Consider the following 27,879-nt stretch of genomic DNA (forward strand, 5'->3'; position numbering starts at 1 on the left):
TATATTTAAAAGTGGGAAATATTGTGGAAGTTGTGAGGTTAGAATTAATTCTACACACTAGATGGGACACTTCGTGCATAAGAAGAGAAAAAAGCCTTTTTAATCAAACTTGTACATATCCGTATCTGCTAGATATGAGTGCAAAATTTCAAGACGTACTTAGCAAGTACGTTTACGTGTTTATAATGTATTAATAGTACGTAAGAAAACCGCTCATGTCATTGCGAGATTAATTTATATAGACAACTCTACAAAAAAAGATATCCGAGGCACGGAATTGTTATAAACAAGACTGGCGTGTTATTGCCCAAGGACATAAATGCGTTTAATATGGCTGAATTAAATTACGTGAGTAATTATATTATGTTGGGAAGATAAAAGTTTTCTCGTTTATTAATTCATTTGATATTTCATTACACACTCATAAGTGTAAGTATCGTAATCGACCCATTCTGCGATTACTTATATGATAACAGTGTCAGTAGCCATGTTAGTCAATTTACGTCATTGCAACGTCAAGGTCCAATGAGCATGCGCTTCGACTGTGACCCTGTCGTTTCATACTAATTTCGGACAATTGAACTTAGTATGAATAAAATTGCGCTGTAGAATTTAAAAATTGATTTAAATATGTGTAGTTAAATTATATTTCATAACACATATTCTTTTCATAACGTCAGTAATTATTTATTACGTTTCGCTAACCAACAATTGTTGCCAACACAACTATTTACGATAATAATATTAAATAATTATTTATTATACTTATGCTAAATGTATCTTGAGAGTTATCTTAAATTAAAATATACTTTTATATGTTTTATATAGCCAGAACAATATATTACCTACACGAAGCAATTTGTTTGAGTAGTTATATATTTTTTATTAGAGACAATTGGCAACCCTGGGCGACAATGTTATGTGATATCGTAGTTGAGTGCGTCGATCGGTGGTGAGTGTTGTCAAATATTTGTTATTGTGGGTGAAGTTGTAAAAAAATGGAGAATCCTGAAGAAGTGTTGCAGTCCTTGGATGAGTTTGCAAAGCTGAAGCCAAAAGATATACCTCGAGAATTGGAAGATTATTTATCATACGTAGCCAAGACAGGAGACCCTGTGTATCAGTGGTCAATAGTGAAATGCTTGTTTCGGGAGAAACTTTTGAACGTTATTACTGATTTCTATGAGACTAGCCCTACGATAGACTTGCCACCTTGTCCAAATGTTGACCCTTTCAGTTATGAAACTATGAAGAACAGTTTGTTGGAACGTCTTGATTCATTTCCCAGTGCACCATTCACAGTACAGAGGCTCTGCGAATTGTTAACTACTCCAAGAAAAGAGTACAGCAGGGCTGATAAATTTATGAGGGCCATCGAGAAGAATATTTTAGTAGTTAGTACACGAGAACCTGGAAATATTAGACGTTCTGATAACAATGGCCAACCTGAACTCTTGATGAATGGGGTTATGGATGGACGAGGTATTGAGTTAGGAGAGGCTATTGAAACAGTGAGCAGTGATGGTGTAAATCTGATGCATTCAGACGAGAATGAAGTTAATGTTACCGAGAATGAAAATGTTCCTGTAGAATGCGCAGGAATGGAGGAAATTGACATGGAAGAACAAGGTGAACACATGGAGGCTTCAAATTCCAGTGCGTGGGAAAAGGAACAATCGGATGTTTCTGTACAAAGTGAAGAAAACGGGAGCCTGAAAAGCTATGATAGTAACAGTGAGGAACGAGAAATTAAATCTAAAGAAAACTCAGAATCTCCTGAAATAAACAGTGCTGAATCTTCAGAACTATCAGCGACTGCAGAAAATGTGGACTCTTTTTCAGAAGCAGCCGGTGGGGAGTCGCATACTGAGGAAGACGGTACGAAACCTTTGAATAACAAAAACTCTTCAGAGAAAAATGAAGAGAAATGTGATGTAAAAGGCGATTGTTCCAAATCTGAAGATTCTAAGGTTGAAGAAAAAATAACCGAACCGAAAAGTGAAAAGACTACAGGAGACATTTCGCAGGATAATGAACCTGGTATTCTCGATTCTGTTTCAGAAACAAACACCCCGTCAGATCCCGAAGTATCAGGAGGTCCTTCAACTGACGAAGAAGCACCAAAAACTGACACTATTACCGAAATGTCACCGACAAAGGAAACACCTATTAAAGAAGCTGCAACGGAAAGCATAACAACGGATACTACAAGTTCTGTTGTTGACAGGCCTAATTCCACAGAACCCACAACAGACTCTTCGACAGGAGATACATCTAAAATTGATTCTACAATTGTGGATAATCCTCCTGCAGAGACATGTACAAAGAATGTAGGTAAAGATGTTAATGTAGATAGTACAGCTTCAGAAAGTAGCACCGCAGATATAGTAAATAAGGTAGAAGATGCCAATTCTGCAGAACTAATACCAGTGGCGGAAAGTGCTAGTGCTAGTGTAGGGGAGGCAGAAAACAGTAATCCAACAGGAGAGCAAGTCCCTTTTGAAAACGTAGAAAATGGTGGAGAAAAATCAGAACAGGATACTGTCGATGCAGTGGGGTGTCAACAAGATGAGGCAATGGACGTGGATGAAAATGCCAGCAGTCAACCTAGCAGTGCAGATATTGATGAGCCGATGGACCAATCAGAGCAATTGACGGAAGGACAGTTGGAGAGCTAATCTGCTCTATAAAATTATGTTGTATGTAAGTACAATAATAATTGTTTCTGGATTGGGGGTCAGGTTTTCACAGTAGGCTAGTTCAGACTTTGGTAAGTATGTACAAGTAAGTATCAGCTAGGCGATATTCCCGCAATAGAGATCCAGGGCTCAAACCTACGTTACCAAATACCGTATATCTTACATAGCCTATATTTTAATTACATTTTTAGTGTTTTCTTATGATTGATGTATGACATATTGTCAGCTTCTTTACACTCTAAGGGGAAAATATGTTCTCTGGATCTCTATTGCGTGAAGATGGCGGCTTGGCCGATGCTTATTACATAATTATCCAGACCATAGACTTTTCTGTCGTGAACTAACGAAGCATGTTGTTAACTGCCAAGAGGATGTAACAAGTATCATGGCATTCGTTAATCATACAGAAAGTATATTTTCATCAATCTTTTTGTAATTGGCCTACTAATTATTCTGGATTATACTGAGTTAACTTAGGCTTATATAAGTTCGTTTAATTCCGTAAAGACCTAACTGACTTGGAAATCCATTTATTGACTGAAAGAACATGCATGAAACAAAGTTGAACTATAAAAGGAGATTTTCTTTCAAAATGACAGTTTGAAATTGTTTGTGTCCGTTACGGTTGTAACATATCATTATAATCAAACATGTTCGCTTTTACAACAAAATCTCTAGTTAGTATGTAGATTGCGGAAGTTTATGCACTAAAAATCAGAAAATATGCACCGGGTATTTGTGTACTTAAAATTGCTTAAATATGCACAAAATAGGCTAATCATATGCAGTAAAAATTACTGCTCAGCCAAAGTATTTCTTGATTTAATGTCTTATTCTGATAAAGCATAAATATTTTTGTACCTGTAGTAGGCCTAATATAAATGTAATAATGACAATATTGAAATAACATAAAGTAGGCTATCTAATATTATTGAAAATAATACAATTTGCTTTTAAGACACGCGAAAATATGAGAGTTACAAACCACTAAAAATATTTTAAAACCAAATATCAGAAAACAGGACTTAAGTTAGTCCCGTGACTGGAAAAATCAGTTATAATTCAGGCGAAAAAAATTGTAAGCAACTACAGAATATAATTAAAAACTCGCATGTTTCTCACACACTTGACAATAGGCTACATCACTTTATTAGCCTATCACTAAAGAAACATTTCTCCTTCTCTCCCGTTTTCCATTTCCATAGTAGCCTATATTTTTCCTACTTGTTTATTATTTTGTAATTTTAAAGCTTTCTTCACCAGTACGTGTTATTGCCTCACTTTAACACGTTTTAGTGCAAAATGAAAGAAATCACATGTTTACCCAAGCATATTGATTAATAGTCTTTATTAAAGACGAGTATGTACAACTTTCAGCTATTTTTTTATTTGATGTAGAAGCCTAGCTCGACTATGGAAGATAAAAAATCAGAAAGAAATCACAATAGAAATCAAAAGACGAAAGTGAAATTGGATAGGGCATACAATCAGGAAAGAAGATGGAGCAGTAGAAAGAATGGCTTTGGATTGGAACCCCCAGGGTAGTAGAACAAGAGGAAGTCCAAAAAATACATGGAAGAGAACAGTTTTGGAGGAATTGCTAGGGAGGGGAAAACATGGAGCGAAGTGAAGAAGTTGGCTACAAATAGGGTCCGATGGAGGCACTTTGTGAATGTCCTATCCTCCTCATGAGGAGATACAGGAGTTTGATTGAGAAGCCTAGCTCGGGACCATGCAGAGTGAGAATGATTGTGGAGTATTGGTGGGAGCTGCAAGGAAAACCCCCTCATGCCTGCTTCATCTACTATAAATTTCTTCATGACCCAAATGGGGATCAAACCCGGATTGCCGTAACAGAATTAATACAGACAGACTACTTGGCCATTATCCAACCATATTAATCCTGTTAATATTGTTAATGCAACAGTCAAAGTAAAATGAATAAAGAGTTGTTGAAGCAATAAAATAACTTTTTTTTCAACACTTTCCTATAGGCTAGAGTTGCAATTTAATAGCCTACACGAACTCTCATTATGTACTAAAGTAATGCTTTAACAATAAAGAATAAACTTTTACTTTAATCACTCGTAAATAAAGTACCGGTAGCAAATTCTTCCAACATCTTAAATTTTAGCTGAAAGTATGAAGTGTTTTTAGTTTTTTAATTAGTATTGTAAAAAATATTGTATGGCAATGCTTTAACAATAAGGATGGATAAACTTTTAGTTTAATCACTCGTGAATAAAGTAGCAAATTCTTCCAACATTTTAAATTTTAGTTGAAAGTATGAACTGTTTTTAGTTTTTTATTAGTAGTGTGAAAATATTATATGGCACAACCGAATCAAGACTTTTATATCTGCTTGAAGAAATTAGCAAGCTCAGAAGTAATTCTCTTGATTAACTGTACCATAGTTGCATGAAGTCCAGGAGGAATTACTAGGGGAACAGACCTGGCCCTCTCACAGCAGTGTTACAGTTAAACTGGAAAACTACCTTAGGTATGCCTCATGTGTCAAATATTCTACTTATGGGTAAAATATATTACATTGTTGTTGACAGGAAGCTAACAAATAATAAGTTAAATTGGATAATTGCTTTAAATTTAAAATGCAGCCTCTTTCCAAATAATGCTGTGTTGTTAAATTTTTAACAATAATGAAAAGAAAAAAAAACTTCCTCATAAGGGTTTGGAGAAGGTAAAAAATTGATAAAAAAGTAAAAATGTGAAAGTATGCTCTAAAATATGCAAAGCAAAATAAATGCTTTTGACAAAAAAAATCATCCAAATATGCAAAATATGTAAATTAACCATGGCCTTATACTACATAACATGCTCAACAAAAATATACAAAAGTTTATAATAAAGTATACCGGATGATATTACAAATTTTCAGAGATGATAGCAAAGACCAAAAGCATCAGTTTGAGATACGAACCCCAGCCCGAAAATGTCTCATTTGAAAGTTATAAGCCAAAACCATTGTTTTTAGGTTGCAGGATATGGGAGTATAACAATAGTAGAAAGAGTATGCAATCCCGCTAACATGTAGGTGCATTTCTACTCACATGAACTGTACTCGTAGATGACGTGATTTGTATTTTGACATGGTTAGTCTTGAGGTACAAGTGTTTAGAATGCAGTCTGTGTTTACATGTTGCAGAGTGCATTTGAACAGTATGGATGAAATGGAGTGTACGGCTGTGGAACTTGCAGATATGATGTTTACTTACTGACAAGCAAATGGAAACAGTAAGGACATAGGAAGATTGTATTGGTCCACATATCCACATAACAAACATCCAGCTCATACTATGTTTCCAAGACTTTTCCAACAGTTACAGGAAACAGGGAAATTTCCACCACAATTTCACGATTGAGGAGGGAGATGAACTGCATGGACTCCTGACTTTGAAGAAGCAGTGCTTGATTGCTTGGCCGAGGAGCCTTCAATAAGCACTCGAACAGTAGCACATGAAATGTGTGTTGTGCACAGTACTGTTTAGAAAGTATTATGGGAACAGTAGCCGCACCCCTAGAATGGAGTGGAATTTCTGGAGAGGTGGGGACTACGACCCAGCACTTCGATCTTTCACGATTTATTGCACTAACCCTCAAACTAGGCACATTCCCAAACCTACACCAGCTGACTACATTAAGGTTCGCTGTGTACCAAGATTTCGAGCAGGCAACCCCACTTGTCCCTATGCCAGACCCCACCATGCATTGGCAGCCAGCATTCGGGGAATGCTATTGAATGATGACGAAATGGAGAAATATTGACGTAATGTTGTAGGTGCTTAATATGGGGAAAAACCCTAACTGCGACTTTGTCCACTGCAAGTGTGAGTATGGATTTTTCAATGGAAAATCCCAGGCCTGCATGACTGCTCAAGGTCTGACCACTCAGCCACCACAGGGGTAGCAGCACCCCTACCATCCACAGAAAGTTCATGCTTTGACTCCTCCTGACTTTGCATCTTGTGCCGTATTCAGTCAGTGGTTACTGCAGTGCTGTGTGGTCGACCCTCACTTTCCTATATGTGCTTTTCACCGATGAAGCCATTTCATAGAGATGGTATGCTTAATAATCTGAATAGTCATGTATTGGCTGACAATGCGAATCTCTATGCTAGAGTTGTGAGGAGCTACCAAGTAAGATTTTCAGTGAACATGTTAGCAGGCATAGTCAATAATAATGTAATTGGCCCATATCTTTTTCCACTCAATTTAACTGTAGCAGTGTACACTTGCAACAAGGGATAGTTGAAAAATGTAAACAGTCACATAAGGTCACCTGCTCGTTATCTCCTGATTTGGTTGGCCCATAGGGAGAGGGAACACACTGCAGCATGTTTACATTCTCCAGTTATCCCTTGCTGCGATTGTACACTGTTTTTTTTAAGAGACTTACTCCCGAGTTATTGGAACATATTCCACTTGATTTTCAACATGGTAGGCCCCAGCTTGTTTTGCAAATGGTGCTCGTAAATGTTTTAATCAGACATTCCCTGAAAAGTGGTTAGAAAGAGGAGGTGCTGTTTCTTGGCCAGCTCATTTGCCTGATCTGACCCACTTAATTTTTTCTTGTGGAGTCATGTACAAAGTGTTCTGTCTGCGAGACACTTGTAGAGAATGAAGAGGACCTCCTGGAAAGAATCTAGCTGCATGTGACATCGTTAGAATGACTCCAGGAATATTAGACTGGATGTGACAGCTTATTGTGACATCATGTCTGCATCGAAGACACCAGTTTGAACAGTTGTAAATAAATGTAGCTTCAAGATAATTATATTATTAAATCTACAAACAAAGATCTTCAAATTTTCTTATTCCAGTTTGAGAGGCATCCTAAAACAATTTTGGTTTATAACTTTCGACTGAGGCCTTTCCAGACTAGGGTTTCCTATCTCAAATTGGTGGCTTTGACCTTCTCCATCATCCCTGAAAGTTTGACATTACCACGAAAACTTCCTTACTCTAGTGGTCGGTTTCACAAGCTCCTTTAAATTAGCACAAACAACTTGTCAATAAACGGATCATTTAATTTTAACGAGATCTTTAAAAGTTAACTGTTTCACTATGCCTCGTTTCTTTAAAATTAACGAGCATTTACTAACGTGGGGATTTTGTACTTGTATCTTGCATGTTTTATTTCTCATATGATCATGGCTTCGAAATCGCGAATTTCATTGGTTACATATGATCACGGCTGACTTTGTTTGGCATGAGGAAACAATCATAGGCAAATGTGTAAGAGGCTGTAATTTTAAGAACATCTGAAAGTTCTTATTCTTGGTATTTTTCCTAAATACAATATGTTGTCATACCGTAATTTAAAAACAAAAACACCAGATGCTTCCAAATGTAAATAGGAATGCAGAGCAGTTAATTTGTAACTTCTAAAGGAAATATAAGAAAATTTTGCGGACGATAAGGTAAACAGCTTCAGAATTGATGCCACAATACAGTTATTATTAAGCCTAAATTTAGGATGGGAAATTGCCTCTTCCATACTACTTTTATACTGTATTTCATGTAGATTTATGTACCTGTAACAATTTTGCCCTGCTTGTGTGGCAGAATTCAGAAGAGGTGTCATTAAATTGGATTTTAAGGGGTATCCATTGCATCCTAAAAGTAAAATCTCTTTGCACCCTTTCCATTTAAAAAGGCATCCTCCTCTTACACCTTTGGAATGTTGTGCTATTGTGTACTGACCGTAAAACGAGAAGAATATGTTGAAGAGGCATTAAGTGGGTGATTCCTATCTGTCGTATTCTAACCTATTACAATTTCAATAAACTAGCGCTGAGGTAATTCTGCTGATTTCGGAATTGAAAATCGTTGAATTTAATTTTTTTTTTGTGGAGATGCAATTGACCGTATATACAAGGCATAACAAAAACCTAAACTAATCAAACCTAACCTGTCACAGTTTCGTATGTGTAAGGTGTATAAGCAAAGCACGAAGGAAACTACCTCAGCGATAGTTTAGTCACAATTTATTTATGTGGAACTTTATATATGAAATTGTTTGAATATTGAATGAAAAATAGGATCTTCTGTTGCAGAATCTTTTGGCCATATTACTGCCAGGAGATACGATTGGAACATGTAGCCTACACACTCTATCGTTGTCAATGACGACAGGAAATTTAGCTGTATTGCTATTATAAAGATACGATTGGAACATGTAGCCTACACACTCTATCGTTGTCAATGACGACAGGAAATTTAGCTGTATTGCTATTATAAAGATAATAAATGTACCTATTGTGGTCGTAATGTTGATGTACGTCTGATACTTTATTCACATTTCTATACAATACAGCTTTTGACATCCGTTCCTATCACCAATTACTATTTCAAAACTTCCCGTAACATTATCTTAAAGGGAGAAGAATCTGTTGCAGAGGCGTTAAGTGGGAGATTATTACCTGTCGTATTCTAACCTATATTCAGTTTCTTCTAGAATCATTCTTATTACTTATTTCCTTAATGTGTAGCTTTCGTGAAGTTCTTTATCACTTAAATCTTCAAAATGATTATTCCAAGTGTTATTAAAACGTATAAAAGTTCGCCATTATGTTGCAAAATTTCAACATCGAATACGTCTGCCATGTTGTTGATTTTTTAACCCATCGTTACTGCTTTAACGCGACGAATTAGGTCCTAATAAATTAACGATGAGTTTAAAGATGTGTTAGCAATAATGATGTTTGGTGAAACACAAAAATTGACTAACGTATCATTAAATTATTTAACGAGATGTTATAATGATAACGAAGGTTGGTGAAACCGGCCATAGGTTTATTAAATGAGCCAACAGTAGCCTGTGGAGTCTGTTTGGTTTGAGTCCATTAGAAAGATTTTTAATCACTAGGATGGTAGTAATTTTGAATGTTCAATGTACAACTCATTTTGTACAATATAGAGAATGCCGATTAATTTCATAAGCAAAATATTTAAATTGTCTTTGTGTAGTCTACCCTAAAGTTCCTATTTTCAGGTATAAATGAATTTGCTGGCTAATCCCAGTAGTAAAGAAATGTGAAACTTTTTCTGCCAGTCATCATCCTCACCTTCCTTCCTTTTTACAAGTGTCCTCAACTTAGAAATTGAATTTAACTCCCAGACTTAATAGAATGAGAGAAAGTTTTAATTGACCATATCTGTAAGTAATTCTGAACTGACCAATCTCTCAATTAATTTTAATATTACCGAATTTACTTGCCAAAGAAACAAAATTTAATAGCCTAATTATGTATAATGAATATTTTTATTTTTCTGAGTTACTTTTACCATTATTATTTTTGTTATTTCTAATTAATGAGAGATATTAATTTTATTGTTTTTTTAACAGTATGTTACTTTTTTTTTTTTTTTTTTTTTGACAGAAACAAGATACCACCTGATCTGTGAGGCAAAGGTTACTGACTTGTGCCGTGTAAATTTTGGCAACGAACTGAGTATTAAGAGACAAACCCAGCATCAACTGCCATCTATCATCAACCAGCATCATGAAAGTGAAGCAAATAGTTCGCCATATTTATTCTAATTTTGATTATTTGAAATTGAAATACAGTTACATTATTACTATGCATTGAACATTGTGGTATTTAAGGCTACAGCAGGAATTACTCATTGTACTGTGTTGTGTTTTTATATACATAGTTAAGCCATAAGCTTTCCTTACTTACCATATTTCTTTCAAATCCATTGCTGGTTTAATGAAATTGTAATGTTTGAATTCCTGAAACACTTTAGTGGGATCTTTTATGGATATATGACTATTTAGTTGAATTACACAATAATTACTGACACACATTGAAGAAAATGATGAACTTAAGTAGCATACAGAATTTGAACCTGAAGTAGTAAATATGAATCTCGAAATTCTAAAACAGGAACAGAGCAGTATCAGTGTAACACAAAAGCCTGCATATTTTCTGTTTACACAATTCACTCAAATTTGCAAATTGAGAGTGAGGAAAATTTAGCCTTCTCATGTATTTTGTTTTTATTTTCTCTCATTGCACTGCAAATCTTGTGTAAATGTATGCCAATAACGTAATCTGTGATAGCGAGATTGAAAACATCAGTTAATACGGAACATGTACTTTATATGTAATAAGTAACTTATACTCTTCTTTGACTGCAAATACTATGTTTATTTTTGGTCTTATCCACTCACATCATCTGTAATTAGTTCATAATCTCTATTTAGTAGCTCCTCAGTATAACACCATTTAAGATATTGACATTTTGAACAATTGTGAGCAAAGTCAGACAAATTAAGCAGTTCATTTGCAGAGTTTAACATATATATTTAGCCCAGTTTTTGGATTGTGGAACTTGCAAGGTCTTACAAGCCCTACATAGCAACTTGAGAAGTTGTCAGAATATTATGTTTTAAAGTCAGATGTACATTTTTATTGTTAGTAGAGAGTTAAGCTCCAATTCATTACTTTGAATAACTCACACTTAACAAAAATGACACCTATAAATGTATGTATGTATTCTGGCCAAATGTTTTATATTATTATCATAAATTCAGAATTTTACTAGGCATTAAAATAACCTTAAAATTTAATTATTTAAATGCATAAAAATGCTTGTATTTCGTTAAAATTTATATTTTTGTATATTACAGGAACTATTTCTCTATCTTTATATTGGTGATGACCATTATTTCCAGAGATTAAAATTTTTTCTTTATCCTTTGTGTTACCTATAATTACATTGTTACAAATCACTGCTAACTTGATAAAGTAATAAAATAAACTAATTTATCTGTTCTCTAGTAACTTATTCTTATTGACAAAGGAATCGTTAATTTATTTAGACATTTCTTCTTTTTAATACACATATTCTAAATTTTACTATATAATGATTTCAAAATGTAATGGAATGATGGACATGTTAGAAATTACTAAGATGGCTTTAGAAATAAAGCTTATTGTTAATGTACAGTACTTCTTTCAACTGAAAATACCCTTCATAAATGTTCGTGTGATAGGCCCTTTTAAGTAAGAAAATGGTTCTTGTTCTCATGACAGATATGAGTCGTATAAACATAATATTGTCTCCTTCATGTATTGATCATTGTAGAGTCAGGTTTCACTTTATATAAGTGATATTACTGAAAAAAGTGAAACTCTTATTTCATAAAATTTTGTGGATTATTTTGCAGAGTTTTTAATCATATCTGCTTTGAGGAAGTAAATACCATACACATGGTGTTTGATATATAAAGTACAGAAATAGAACTGCAGGAATTTCTCTTTACTGAGAGTCAAAATCGGAATTTAGAAGTTTGAATTCAGAATTTAATTTTTGAAACTTGATATTTCTTGCTCTACCTTTGAGCCTTGGAGTTTGAGGAAGTTAAAATTAAATGTAACTGTCTGGGACACATGACATGCAATTATTTAATTTATTTGGTAGAACATAGTGTAAAATTGTTGAACTTACGTATAGAGGTTCTAACACATTACATAATTAATTTGCTTTAATCTAAAATTGATACAACTATCTATGTCTAATGTCGATTAGTTGGATATATTGTTTAGAACACTTCAGAAGTGTTTTATGCCTATTCTTTTCTCATAAAGCGTTCTTAAAATATGTCTCTCTTCCTATCTCCTCTTCTTCCTCCCTCCCCTATGATCTAGTCAGTTTTATTTTATATTCCAAACGAGATCAGTGCCAATGGAATTTCTGAAAAAGATTGTTATTGGTTGTGTACACAAACACGATTCGATTTGAAATTTTATGAAATTAGATTGTATATCCGAAAGTGTGACAAATTACAGTAAATTAAATGGATAAAATATAGAGAGAACATATTATACATAATTAATTTCTGAATGATTTACTTTGTTTCTTTTAAGTATTATACGTTTTCTTTCTTTGTTCTCTTTTCTTGAATGTGGGGGAGGAAGTTCATTGGCGAGGGAAATATTGTAATGTGGTATCACTAGGTGATGCATAGCTTTCAGAAAATGTATATGAGATTATACAAGGAAAGATTACAATATATAACGAGTTCAGAAGTATGTGTCGACTGAAAATATTTCTTGAAAGTCTACTAAAATAAATGGAGAAGAAAATTTTTATAGAAATTGCCTTTGTTGTCATATATGAATTGTAGATTAAAACTGTGATCACATTCTTTAACTTCAATGCAGCTCAATAAGATTTTTTACTTGAAACTATATTAGTAAAATTGTTAAAAGTGTTAACACTTTTTATCAAAACTTAATTTTGCTACTTTCTTTTATTTCGATTTGAAAGGGATTAAACTGGTAACAGCTCTGTTCATGTTTGTGTGTTATGTTATTTGTGAGATTTAAATGTCGCATACTAAACTGAATTTCTCATAAAAATGGTACTGGTATGCTTATTCTTAAATTTATTGGTATGTTCAAAGTTTAGAGGTATGCCAGATATATTGTGCCAGATAAATCTGTAGTGACATCATAATGCTTTTCACATGACTTAGTTTGTACATCTCATCTTCTTTGTCTGAATGCATATAATATTTAACTTATCTAACATTGATTGAGTCTTAACATTACAACTAGGCAACATTGCTTAACCCGAATGGCTTATATTGTTCTGAAAGGCTAAAGAATTGCTACCTCCATGAACTAAGTCACATGAAAAGGGGTATAGTAAATAGACTCAGTGAAACTATAAAATTAACAAGTTTTGTTTCAATAGACAATATTTGATTACAGAGGAATTTGAAAACTTGCATAATAGTTTCTTTGTCCCTTTTCTTCCTTCTTCCATTTATACCTCTCTTTCTAGATAGAGAACCGAAAAAACTTAAAAGAAAAATAAAATGAATTCTTGGTGTGCATGTCCATGAAGGACAATGGCCGACTAGCTGGCTGCCAGCCGGCCTCATGTCCACATGCCTCAGCATAGGTAACCAACCAGAACAGATGTATCATGTGATTAGTATGATGATCCTTTCCCTCTCCCCAGCCTTTATAGCTGGTTTCTATAACTGAATTTTGCTATGTATTGTAGCTCCTCAAAATTCATCATGATGCTGGGTGGACATTGTTCCCATACACTGGCCGAAATTTCGTGAGAAAATTACTTCCTTTATGAGGACTTGGATCCGTAACAAGCTTAGGCATGATGTCTTAAATCACAACATGAGACAAAAATAACATATTTATATAAAAATCCTTTTAATTTTCTGGCTTTTGTAACATTTTTACTGTTGTATTAAGGCGCTAGTTGATTGGAAAGGAAGAACCAATAACTGACCATATGAATCAAAGTTTTCAAAAAATCTGTTGTACATTTCTAGTAATTTTAACAGTCTAGCACCTAGCATGTCTCATTTCACTGTTAATTGTGACTTCAGAAAGTTCTCTTACATAGTGTCATAATGTAGCACCCAAGATTCAGGACCTTGTCTTTGTTAATGCTTCGAAACCATATAATTAATGCCTAGTAGATTCATCTACTTTTAAAAATCCAATTACTGTTTGATATAGAGAGTATTCCACTCATTTACCAATCATGTATGCATTAAGGAGTTCTTAGTATTTATTTTAATGGACACTGATTTCTGCATAATGTCAGAAAATAATACATGGAGCCTTTAGGAATTGATGTGACTCATGTAGAACTTTTGAGACTATTACGTTAGGATATTCCAGACTTCTATTGTGGTCAATTTGTGAAGAAAATTTTTAAGTTATGCAAAATATGTTAAGATTTAATATCTCTGATGTTTCTACTACTTAGAATTTTATCATGGGCTTATCACTCAAGACGTGGAAGTCCTCTTTGTTTAGACCTAGTTCATTATGCTTGGCTACTCTAAATGTGTACTCTGGCTGATATGTGTCTCTATTATCAGTAGTACATCTCACTTGAAGATATGTGTCCGAGAAAGAACAATTGTATGCATTTGAAGTCTGATTAGTGTAATATGTAACTAGTCGGCGATGTATGCCGTGAAAGAGGAAAGGAACTGGCCATCCTACCCCATTATCTCTTGAACTAGTTGCCTCATAAGTGGTGCCTTGTTGGTATCACTTGAGAGGTTCAGACCTGTCTTGGGGTATTTGATTAAACAACAACTCTAAATGTCTCCTCCCCATCCATTCATCCCCTCTGTCTAGGAAACTGGTTTCCTTTCTATGCAGTCGTGACAATTTGTTATTTTGGCTTTGGGTAATGTTATAAATTTGACAGTTTTTATATAAAAATTGAATAATATTGCTGTGGAATTGGGTATATTTGACTTCATTATTTCGATCTCTTACTGCTTTATTTTCATGAAAGATATGTAAAGAGTAATTTTAGATCTGAATTTATGCTATCCTTGAGACACATTGGTCTAGCCTTACATGTTAGAGTTTAAAGTACTGCCTGTTCGACAGATTGTGGTGTGATAAGGCACTCAAATAAAAAATGATAGATTACCAGTAAACTACGTATCCAAGTATATTTTCCAGTTCAGTATCTAAGAAGGGTTAATTATTAATTAGCCTCATGGTTCTGATTCCACAGTGATTTATTTGTTCAGTAATTGACTAATGAGATAAACAGACCTAACAGAGAAGGGATATTACCTAGCGAATGGAATCTGTGAGTAGTTTAAAGATGTCAAAGCAAAATACGGATGCAAAATCTAAAATCTAGAATATTGTGCAGTTTTAGAATGTAGCAGAGTTATTTGGCACTAACATTCTGACATACCGTATAACTTGTTACAGCTGATTTTTGTTTGAATAATTAGTAGGTCCTCACTTAGTATTAATATTATAAATATCAAATAAGAGTCTAATAGTGAATATGAAAGATTTTGACTGGGGCTCTTTAGTTTGACCATTCAGACATTAATACATTGTACAATAGTGTAATAATTCTTCATATAAAAGTGGTTACAAATTTTCATGTTGGAATATAGATATGCAGGCTTGTCAGTATATGTCTAAGTTGAATTAATTATTGTGGTAATGAGAATACGAATTTTGTGCAGCTTTTGCTAAGTGCATAAACATTTTTAGTGTCCATTTAGCATTTGATATGGAACACTCAGGCCAACTACTGAAGGCAGTCAACCGGTGAAATCTAGTTCTAATTTTGTCTTGTGCCAGGATATTGTAGGAGCTAGTGCTGCCTCAGTGTTACAACTAAATGTTGTATAAATGTGGATTAAGTTTGTGTAGTAGATCATAGTACTTGGGTTTCCTGAAAGGTAAGTTTTGTACAATAATGATTAATGCAAATATAATGTGAAACAAACGTCTGCTTTTGTTATCATCTTGTCATGTTGTTGGTTTGAATGTTAAAAAGAGAGAAACACTGCCAAAAATTATATTCCACATGTTCATCATCATGTAAAAATGATCTGTTATTTAATTTCTGTCTGTTTCTTCTTTTTAAATTACTCATTTCATTGCCTGAGGAAATGTTTGAAGTTGTTTGTTTATATAGAGTTATATTCACTATTGATATGAAATTAATTAACCTTCATCACAGGACATTAAAGACTGATTCATTTTAAAACTGCAGGCATTGTATTTCACAGATTAATAAATTCTGTTCAGAAAAACTTTGTGTTTTCATTCTATTAATTTCCATATGAATGATCAAGTGGTATGTTTCGCCAACTGTATCACCATGGAAACTCTTCAGGGAGAAATGAGAAATTTAATTTTGGAAATACAAGCACTCTCCAATTTATGTTATTTTAACTTTGTCGTTATTAACATACTGTACAAGAGTAAATCTTCATTTCTCCTCAGTTATCAGTAAACCTGTTCAATATAGCATTGTTTTGAATTGACTGCATCATTTGTGAATGTCAGATGTATATTTTGCTTTCTTGTTTAGTGTACAGTATTATTAAACCTTGCAGTTTTGAAAGTTCTCTTGTAGGCATATGAAACCATTCCACACGAATATTTTCGGTGTTTTGATGTTGGTATTACGTAAAATTAATGCTAGAAGACCTTTAAGAACAGGATTTTCTTCTGCATTAGAATCATTCCAGATGTCTGAGAGTTGGACGTAAGAGTAAGTATTTGCTCTCTAATATAAATTAGTGTGTGTATATGATGTTTAGAGAAAAAATTGTGACAGTGGAAGGAAGAACAAGAATGGTTCTTGAAAATTGCACATATTAATTTATACTTTTGTTCATTGAGCAGTGTTACTGAGGTGTATATATAATTGTTACTTTGGACCATTTGCTTTGTACTAAACAAATGGTAACCCTATTACAGTATTATCTTCATACTACATTCCAATTTTTCTGGCCTAATATTTTGAAAACACAAACTGTAATATATGAAATCAGAGAAAAAAGTCGACAAATGCAATTGGCATCAGTGATTGAGTGGTCATTATGCTGGTAATTTGACTACTATTCGCATGTTAAAATCAAATTGAGAGCACATCAATTATAAGGAAGTTGAATATTTAGGATGGCTTTTTTTTTTTAATGTACAGTAAAATAAATTAAAGTTGGGGTTTCATTATCATAGACTTATGTCCCATGAAAGAGTTCTGTTCCTGAATAAGAAGGCTGCAAGCATGTTTTATTGGTTATTATTGACCACTCTGCCAGTTATTTTATACTGCCTGACAAGTGCTCTCATCTCAAGGATGAAATTCAAGTTTGCCAGCTGTCAGAATTACAGAAAGCCATAGTTGACCATACCTGAAGGCACCTGAAAACTGATCAGTGAAATATAAGTAATAAGGTTCGCAATTAGGTAGTGGAAATCAAAATGATGTGGTTCTTCCAAAATTATTAGATAAACGAGCAGCCAACTACAGTGTATGGAAATATACGCTTAAGTGTGGCTACACCAGCTGCTGGCATTAATAGAATTAAGTTAAAAACTGAGAATTCACACTTTAAGTTGGACATTAGTACTGATGAAATAAGAAAAATTCGTATATTGTCTCCATTCTGATAAGTATATTTCTTTAATATACTTTGTGTTAGAAAAGTCTCAGTGCACTGCCCAGCCAAGGAGTAAGTCATTCAAATCCCCTAAGAACGTTAGTACTGCTAGTCTTCACATGATCATGGAGAGGGGATTAGGAAGGAAGGGGGTGGAGGCAAGTCAGAAGGCAAGGTTATTACTAAATCCCAATGTTTGGTCAGCGATGTTATCTGTGTACAGAGTATAGTGCAACAGGACACGACAGGGTTAGTACATTCACTTTCTGACTAATATAGTGAAGTATGAAAGTATATTTGTAGCCTAGTTTCGTTTCTTTTATACTACCCAAATGTTGGACAAGTACTTCAAAGATCTTATTTTACGTAAGTGTGTCCCAAGTTATATATGAGTATAATTCATAATTATAACTAGCTTGTCAAGTAAACCTAATTTAATTTGTCATCTGATTTAAGCAAATATGTATGTATGTATCCAATGCCTACCCACTTCACTTTATGTGCTTTGGGTTTCGCATATTGCAAATAGATGACAAGACTGACTCATTTTCTAGTTGCACACCACTTTGGTGGGCCATGCTGTACATGATGTGTATCTGTGGAGGTATGTCCTGTACAGTACTAGGGTGAGTGTAAGTGTAAGTGTAGTGTATGGAATGAGTGGTGATAATGAAGATGAGGAAGGAAGAAGAGAAAACCTGGTGCTGACATGTACCTACTCCTGTTGAATAACACCAAGGGAGCTACCAGGCTTAATGTCCCCATCCAACGGACAAATCAGTATGAACAGTGACTTAAGTTCGATTTTCTTCTGGTTTATACATATTTTCATGCTTCATTTTTATATTAGATATTTAATTTTCTTTTGTGTTCTTCTTCTTGTTTCCTGTTACTCCCCAGTGGAACATAGGGCAGCAACACATAATTCTTTTGTGTTAACATAACATTATTATGTATTTCTTTTTCATCCTTTGGTTGAATGGAAGAGAAGGTCTTATGACCTTAACTCTGCCATTATTATTATTATTATTATTATTATTATTATTATTATTATTATCATCATCATCATCATCATCACAACTATTAAACTTCTCGAATCATCAAAGAGAACACTAATTAACACCCTCCTATTAATGGAACACTTTCAGCAAATAATAAATGAAGTGGATGCATTTTCTCCTACTGAAAATGTTATGGCCAAGTTATCCATTCTAAAGAAAAATCAAGGATATTCTGTAATATATGGAATAAGGAATATTTTGATGGGCTGTGACAGACTCAAGCATGTCCTCAGGTTGCGGATAAAGGAGACAGCCTCCAGATATGGAGGGTAGCTGCGAATATATTGAATAAGCAGTCGCGGACAGCCGATGGGGGGTGGTCCTCCAGCTTGGGTGTTAGGCGAAGGGCTGACAACCCATCACCGGAAAAAACAGCTTGTTACAAAATCCCACAATAAGCCTAGGAATGGAATTGATTCTCTGGCACGACTACAGCAAAGGAATAAGGTTATGAGATTTGGTACTTGGAATGTTGCAAGTCTATATAGAACAGGAGTAACATTAGTAACAAAAGAACTAGCTAGATATAGAATAGACTTTGTGGGAGTTCAGGAGGTTAGGTTAGATGGGAACGCCATATCTCAAATAGGAAATTACTTGTATTATGGGGAAGGAAACAATAATCACTAATTAGAACAGGATTCTTCATCCATAAAGGAATAAAATCAGCAGTAAAAAAGGTCGAATTTATCAGTGACCGGTTATCGTATTTAGTACTTAAGGGTAGTTGGTGTGATACCGTAGTTATAAATGCTCACATCCCTACAGAAGAGAAAAATGACCATGTAAAGCATAGCTTCTATGAGGAATTGGAACATACTTTTGATCAGTTATCTAGATATAATATGAAAATTTTATTGGGTGATTTCAATGCTAAAGTAGGACGTGAGGATATTTTTAAGCCGACCATTGGAAAAAAGAGCCTACATAACTAGTAATGATAATGGAGTTAGGTTAGTCAACTTTGCCACATCAAAAAATTCAATTGTCAAAAGTACAACTTTTCCCCATAAGTTATACATAAATATACTTGGACTTCTCCAGATGGATTGACAGTCAGATCACACCTTGATAGATAAACGAAGAAATACTAATGTAGTAGAAATTCGAACCTTCAGGGGGGCAGACCGTAATTCTAACCATTATTTGGTAATTGGAGAACTAAGAGAAAGACTATCAGTAGCCAAGCGAGTAGAGCAACAAGTTAATATTAGAAGATTCAATATTCCGAAATTAAAGGATGAAGAAATTAAGCAAAATTATCAGGTCGAAATTTCAAATAGGTTTGCTGCTTTAGCAAGTTCCAACGAAGTTGAGAAAGAGTTAAATTTTAATAACATGTGGGAAAATATCCGAGATAATATCAAAATTGCAGCAGAGCAGAGTATAGGTTATTATGAAACTAAGAAAAAGAAACCGTGGTTTGACGATGATTGTTCCATGGCAGTAGAAAGAAGGAAACAGGCAAAATTGAAATTCTTACAGGATTCAGTTGAGGCAAACACATAATTATTTCAATGAAAGATGGAAACCAAGTCGTACCCTTAGGAATAAAAAGAGAGATTACTTGAAGGAAAAACTGAATGAGGTAGAAACAAATTGTAAGAATAAAAACATTCGAAATTTATATAAGGGTGTAAAGGAATTTACGAATGGATAAGCAAGAGTAAACATGATCAAGGATGAGAATGGTGTCCTTGCTTGCAGACTCTCATTCAGTCCTGAACAGCTGGAAATACTATTTTGGGCAACTACTAAATGTACATAGGACAAATAGAAATGATCAGAACGAAATTCAAATACAAACTGCTGAGCCATTTATACCTGAATCGACACTTTTTGAAGTCGAAATTGCGATAGAAAATCTGGAAAAGTACAAATCTTCATGTATTGATCAAATTCTAGCAGAATTAATACAAGAACGTGGAAGTGCATTATCTAGCGAAATTTATAAGCTTGTACTTGCTAGTTGGGAAAAGGAAATTATACCAGAACAATGGAAGGAGTCCATAATTATACCTATCTTTAAGAAGGGGCACAAGATTAACTAGTAACTTTCGAGGAATATCACTTTTGTTGATGTCATACAAAATTGTGTCCAATATTCTTTTGAGAAGATTAACTCCATATGTAGATGAAATTATTGGGGATCATCAGTGTGGTTTTAGGCATAATAGATCAACTATTGATCAGATTTTTGTATTCGACATATATCGGAGAAAAAATGGGAGTATAAGGGTACAGTATATCAATTGTTCATAGATTTCAGAAATGCATATGACTTGGTTAAGAGAGAAGTTTTATATGGTATTCTTATTGAATTTGGTATTCCCAAGAAACTAGTTCAATTAAGTAAAATATGTCTCAGTGAAACGTACAGCAGAGTCCGTATAGGTCAGTTTCTGTCGGATGCTTCTTGAATTCACTGCGGCCTAAAGCAAGGAGATGCACAATCACCTTTACTTTTTAACTTTGCTCTAGAGGATGCCATTAGGAAAGTCCAGGATAACAGAAAGAGTTTTGAATTGAATGGGTTACATCAGCTCCTTGTCTGTGCAGATGATGTAAATATGTTAGGAGAAAATCCACAGACTATTAGGTAAAACAAGAGAATTTTACTTGAAGCAAGTAAAGAGATATGTTTGGAAGTAAATCTTGAAAAGACAGAGTATATGATTATATCTTGAGGCCAGAATATTGTACGAAATGAAAATATAAAAATTGGAAATTTATCCTTTGATGAGGTGGAAAAATTAAAATATCTTGGAGCAACAATAAGAAATATAAATGACTGTCGGGAGGAAATTAAATGCAGAATAAATATGGGAAATACATGTTATTATTCGGTTGAGAAGCTTTTGTCATCCAGTCTGCTCTAAAAAAAGCTGAAAGTTAGAATTTATAAAACAGTTATATTACTGGTTGTGAAACTTCTTGGACTCTCACTTTGAGAGAGGAACAAAGGTTAAGGGTGTTTGAGAATAAGGTGCTTAGGAAAATATTTGGGGCTAAGAGGGATGAAGTTACAGAAGAATGGAGAAAGTTACACAATGCAGAACTGCATGCATTGTATTCTTCATCTGACATAATTAGGAACATTAAATCCAGACATTTGAGATGGCAGGCCATGTAACACGTATGGGCGAATTCAGAAATGCATATAGTGTGTTAGTTGGGAGACCGGAGGAAAAAAGACCCTTGGGGAGGCCGAGATGTAGATGGGAGGATAATATTAAAATGGATTAGAGGGAGGTGGGATATGATGATAGAGACTGGATTAATCCTGCTCAGAATAGGGACTGATGGCAGGCTTATGTGAGGGCTGCAATGAACCTCTGGGTTCCTTAAAAACCTTAAGTGAGTAAGTATGACAGACTGAAGAGTTGTGATAATGTAAATAGTTCTGATATTCCAAATTTGCATTTATATCTAGTCAGCATTGTATGCAATGGAGGAGGAAAGGAACTGATCACTCTACCCCATTATCTCCTGGCTTAGTTGCCTCGAGTCTTATTGGTGACACTTATGAGGTTCCAACAGATGACTAGGAAAAAAAAAGTTGAAAGAACTTTATGTAGATACACATTGTCTAATAGAGAGGAGGAGGAGTTTTTCATTTGAAAAACTAAAAAATGTATACTTAGTTATTTAGTACAATGCCTTTCAACTAGTAATTTTAATTTTATTGTAAAATCTTCGAAAATGTTGTTTTATTTCTCTTCCGAATTGTACAATCAGTCAATTACTTAGCAATAGACAATTAATACTTGTACTTTTTGCATTTGTGCCTGATGATTTTCTGTATTTATATTTTTTTATTTTTCATTTTGTATTTGTGCTATTATTAATTTTTCTCATTTATTCATTTTCTCTGCATTTGTTTTGTTTGTTTTTTTTATATTTTATTCCTGGTGGTGTGGAAGAGGAGGCCTGTTGGTCATAACTTCATTGGAATGAATAAATAAATAAATATTTTTATAAGTAAATAAACAAGTAGGCCTACTGGTAAATAATGTATAATTTGGTTTTTATGTAATTAAATTTCCGTAGGGTTCCTTGATACTTTTATACTTAATTTTAAGATTTGGATTTATCGTACAGGCTAATTTTCGTGGAGTTTTAATTTGTTGTAGCTTCTTCATCTATTCTATATAAATAGTATATATAGTACATAAGGAATGAAAGCATAGTTTATAATTGTATACAATTTATTGTGTCAACTGTCTGTACTTGCCGTTGCTTACGAGATTATACAAGCTAGCGCACAGCGCTTGAAATATGAGTCTGAAGTGGTTCCCTCGTAATGCCAATTCCGCTGCTCAGAGCGCTGTTCTAGACTAAATATTCATAGCAGAACACTTAAATTACATTGACATTTGGGACATTTAAAGGACTCACCATTGCTTATTAAATGCTTCGTACAATATTTTATGGACAATAGACGTAATTTCCAAACTTCTACGTCTCAATTATATTACAATAAAAGGCTGTCATTCTTGATATTAAAAGATATTACATATTATAAACTAAGGTACTACCTTTCTGTTGTTCAATTCATACACTGTACCTTTTCGGAAATAATGAAAAATCTTAATATATTTTACATGAACATTGTAGTCTACCCTTTTCACGTATTCATTTATTATTATTATTATTATTATTATTATTATTATTATTATTATTATTATTATTATTATTCCAATGAATTAAGGTACTGTATTATCTTCTATTTCCCTGACTTCATAATTTAATCATTTGTAAGTAGGCCTAACTTATCCCTTTCTTTTTAAAAAATATATTGACGTTGAAGTGTTACGATTTTTACTAAAGCAAACAGCAGTCACAATACATGATTAGTACAAATGTGCGATTTTTCTTGCACAACTGTAGCGGTGAAATAAATATCTAATAGGCCTGTGATTAACCTGTTATTTACAAATGGCTTTTAAGGAACCCACAGGTTCATTGCTGCCCTCACATAAGCCTGCCACCATCGGTCCCTATCCTGTGCAAGATTAATCCAGTAGTGGGTAGTAATAGCAAATGCTATGATATTTTAGTGTGTGTAAACAGTTTTTAAATTAGGAGTTAGAATTAAATTAATTAGGAAGTTAGACTGTAATATATGTGATTAGAAATGGTTTTCGAATTTGACCATTTCCCAAAACATAAACAAATATCTCAGGAAGCTCAGGGACAGTATTTTTTAGAATTTGCCAATCATAGGCACATGCGCATCTGCTCTCCCCGATCCCAATTTCATTTTTAGTAATGTCTGACTCTCGCTCCCCTGAGCTGTTTTCTGTTGTCACTCATGACATGTCAATTTAATGAAAACATAAAGTAAAATTTTCGGTATCGGTACACCATGGAGTGATAATTGTACTTCATCATAACGAATAATTGTGGTAATTATTATTTATTTATTTATTACTCGTAATGTCGTAATAATATTTGATTTGGCTTGGAGGATGAGGGGAATACTTTACACTAAACTCGACATGCTCAACATTAAAATCGCATTGCTGCATATGTTGAATCCTAAATAATGCAAATCGTATATGTGTCAATATTCAGCAGTAATAATTAGCCATTATCATGGAATATTTCGCCACTATCAATGATGATGGTAAATCATACTCTTTTCCTCAAATAACCCTACTGATTGCCTTAAGGCAAGACAAGCTAAGAACTATATTAATTTGAATTTGATGATGATGATGATGATTATGATGATGATGGTGATAATAATAATAATAATAATAATAATAATAATAATAATAATAATAATGTCTGAAAGTAGCAGAAACCGGTAGATAACTTTCAGCAATTATAACAAATCAGAGGGAACGAAATCTGAAGGAAAAACATGGAACTGAAAACAATCAACTTGCCAAAGTAAATGAACCATATGAACAATGTAGTTTGGAAGCAAAATTTTAATTCAACAAATTCAGACTTTCGGGTAACAAAATTGTAAATTCCATTAAATGACGCTGAAAATCTGCATACTGATATTTAACAAGTCATCAATAAATCTCAAATAAGACTGTACGGTAATTTTCGTACTCGATCAATAATGCACAATTAATCAAACTATTTTCACGATACACAATGCTTAGTAATGGAACTATTCATCATTTCTTAATGCAGCGAGGCGAACCTAGGGGCAAAAATTATCATGACTCTCAGAGACCTACTCTCGATCGTGCTATGCGCCAGCTTGTATAATCTCTTAATGCAACTGTACTTGCACTATGCACATCTGTCCTCAGTCTTGAGCATATAGTCACTGCTTGTCTGTGTGAAATGTGACCAAACTACTGGGCTTTAGTTATTAAAGACCATGCCACCACGGTGGTCTGGCTCTGGACTTGAAATCCTGTAGACCTGGGTTCGATCTCTGGAGTATCACTTATTTATGCCTATTTATAACTTATGTTGAGCAAGCCCATAGTCCAGGTAATATAGGGGTTTCTCTGGGAGCTCTGGTTCTCCTATGGCATCCCAACAAATCTCCATCATCATAATCATTATCATCATCATCATCATCATCATATCTCATGGATATAGCGTAGACTAGCCTCCTATGAAACACCCTGGGCAGTGACTTGTCAGTAAATTGGTTTACATAACTGGCTTCACAACAATGACGAACAGCCAAGTATCCACCATTGACAAAAGAAGTTATTAAGAACGGGACTTAAGTTAGATAGTGCTTCCAGTCATTTATTCATTTTTAGTTGCCTCACTTGTTAAACAGGCTGCACTTCGACTTTTCTAACATTGTACAACAATGTTCATAACAGTATGTAAAAGCTTATTTTGACATAAATTGGAGAGGACGCGTACACTTTGGTTGTTAAATATGTGAATGTATTATATTACATATGGTACAGATTACGAGACACGGTGAATGTTTCTTTAACATTAATTAGATGGGATGCATCACAGCTGAGGTGGTAGTGTTGTGTATATCCTTGTACAAAGAACCTGAACCTGTTTTATTTAACGAGTGTTCTTTCATGAGTGACTAGCCATTTATTACGTTAATGAAATCACTTTCGAGACATATATATATAGTTAGTCGATAAAAAGCACTACATGAAGATTTTATGGAGCCATTTTGGATTGGAATTTTTTATTATGCCTTTATAATACTTCAGCGTGATTGATGTATATTATTACATGGTTCAATAACAATGCACCACATTTTTTTTTCTTGGCCGTCTTTCAGTGGAGAAGAGAAAATTTTATATATAGCATCTTGAAATGTTCTTGCATAACTCCATGCAGTTTCATCATTTTTCGTTAAATATAGCAGTACCGGTAATGCAGCTAGTGCTCAAAATGGCGACTGCACATGAAGTACGTGCAAAGGAGACCAATGTAAAGATAGATTCACAGTCGCTTAAAAGATGTCTATGGACATAATGCCTGGTCATTGGTCTCAGTCTTTTGAGACTCTGAAGGGGTAATTCTGATTAACACATTGTCTACTGGTGAAAGAATAAACATTGCCTGCTAATGAAGCAAACTCATATGTTTATGTGAAGACTCTAAAGAGACTGAAGAGATGATTTGTGCATGTTTATCCCCATAAAGATGTCAAAAGAATTCTCCTTCAACATGATAATGCGAGACCACACACAAGCTTACATAACAGTTAAGAGATCACAAAACTCAGATGAACCATCCTTCCTCATCCATCCACCAGATGTTGCACAGTGTACTTCCATCTGTTTGATTGTCAGAAAAATGCAATCTGCGAGAATGTCGAGGACGACGTAGTTGAAGTAAAGATGTAGCCAAGAGGAACACTAGCAGAGTGGTACCATGACAGCATACAGGCTGTGCCATCTAGGTCAGGAGTGGCAAAGACTCTTGTGCACAAAAGTTAACCTTGCGAAGTGTGCTACCCTTAAGAACTGTTTATGTATCTCATACCGAGGACAGTGGAGGGATGAGTATTGAGCAAGGGTTGAACAATTGTAGTGATGCATTATACTGTACGTGTCAGGGTTCAGAAATAACTTTATTATTGAAAGAATCTCAGTAAATAAACATTATGTCCATCTGATTTATTTGTAGTATCGGTATTGTAGTAGTAGAAATAAACCTGTCTGTATGTGCACAAGGAATGTATTATTAGAAACATATATACTTTATTTCGAAAAATACCCAGTATCTAAAGCATGTTATTTAAGGAAAATTAATTGAATCTTTCTGGCAAACAAACGTAAGAAACTACAAGAACTTACAATTTTTTACTAACATAATATAACAAGATCAATAATTCTTATCCGATCACACTAAATAAATAATTTATATGGTTTGCATATAGCTTAAGTTGAAATGTACTAAAACAAGAGAATCAAAAGTAACACATTTGTTTAATTAAAACAATTCGTGAACATTTTTTTTATTCACTTTGATTTCCATTGGTGTCATATTGACTTCTAATTTCATGGTCAATTCAAACACAAAACAATTTCATTTGTCTCTTTGAACAGTATAACAACGAGGCCTGTGTATCTTCAGAACCTGTTTTCTGGAAGAACGTGCTTTCTTTGTTTTTTCATTTATTTTCGCAATATCCGTATTAAGATATTTTAATACTGCAAGTCGCAAAACAACTTTTAATTTTGTGTTCTCTTAGTCTTGGCGTCATATGCTTCATTGTAGAAAGAGCTTCTCACAAGCATAGGCTGCAAATTTGCATTATGTTGTTTTAAATTATGTTTTCTACACATCACGTGTTCCTTACATATTATATATTTAACATTTTTCCATTTTGCATCCCTAAAAAGGAATGTCACCCTCCAGTCGGGGTTAAAATAGTTTGAAGATTTATGCTTCTCTCCTTCTATGTACACTCTTGCTTAGTAGTCTTTCCTTCATCAGGTGCGTTTGGTATCAGTAGAGCATGCACGAGCAAGTGACGGTCTACTACTGACTCCTATATGCAACTTGCTCATACGCGTGTCTATTGCTGTAGGTTGTATAAAGCCATGGATTTGAATGGAGACTATGTGGAAAAATGATATTTGTAGCCAATGTATTGGGAAGAGGGAGCAAAAATGTGGTGCATTACTTATTGAACGACCTGCATATTATTATTAATACACAGAGAATCATGTTTAGGATCATTCAGAACTACTTACAA

The 27,879-nt window shown here is 34.1% G+C and overlaps 2 protein-coding genes and 1 long non-coding RNA gene across 3 annotated transcripts in view; 2 read left to right on the top strand and 1 right to left on the bottom strand.

Moving 5' to 3' along the window:
• Positions 1 to 26,201, top strand: LOC138703338 (uncharacterized). Its single transcript, XR_011333115.1, has 2 exons — positions 1 to 348; positions 10,100 to 26,201. It is a non-coding gene; the product is annotated as an uncharacterized lncRNA (long non-coding RNA).
• Positions 1 to 27,879, bottom strand: part of LOC138703334 (uncharacterized) — a 179,296-nt gene that overhangs the window by 1,889 nt on the left and 149,528 nt on the right. The window lies entirely within an intron of this gene.
• On the top strand, positions 466 to 2,703 carry LOC138703335 (serine/threonine-protein phosphatase 4 regulatory subunit 2-like). Its single transcript, XM_069831133.1, has 2 exons — positions 466 to 1,878; positions 2,062 to 2,703. The coding sequence occupies exons 1-2, from the start codon at positions 999 to 1,001 to the stop codon at positions 2,676 to 2,678; spliced, it is 1,497 nt and encodes a 498-aa protein (XP_069687234.1). The 5' UTR covers positions 466 to 998; the 3' UTR covers positions 2,679 to 2,703.

This window comes from Periplaneta americana, chromosome 7 (genome assembly GCF_040183065.1).
Source record: "Periplaneta americana isolate PAMFEO1 chromosome 7, P.americana_PAMFEO1_priV1, whole genome shotgun sequence".
NCBI lineage: Eukaryota > Metazoa > Arthropoda > Insecta > Blattodea > Blattidae > Periplaneta > Periplaneta americana.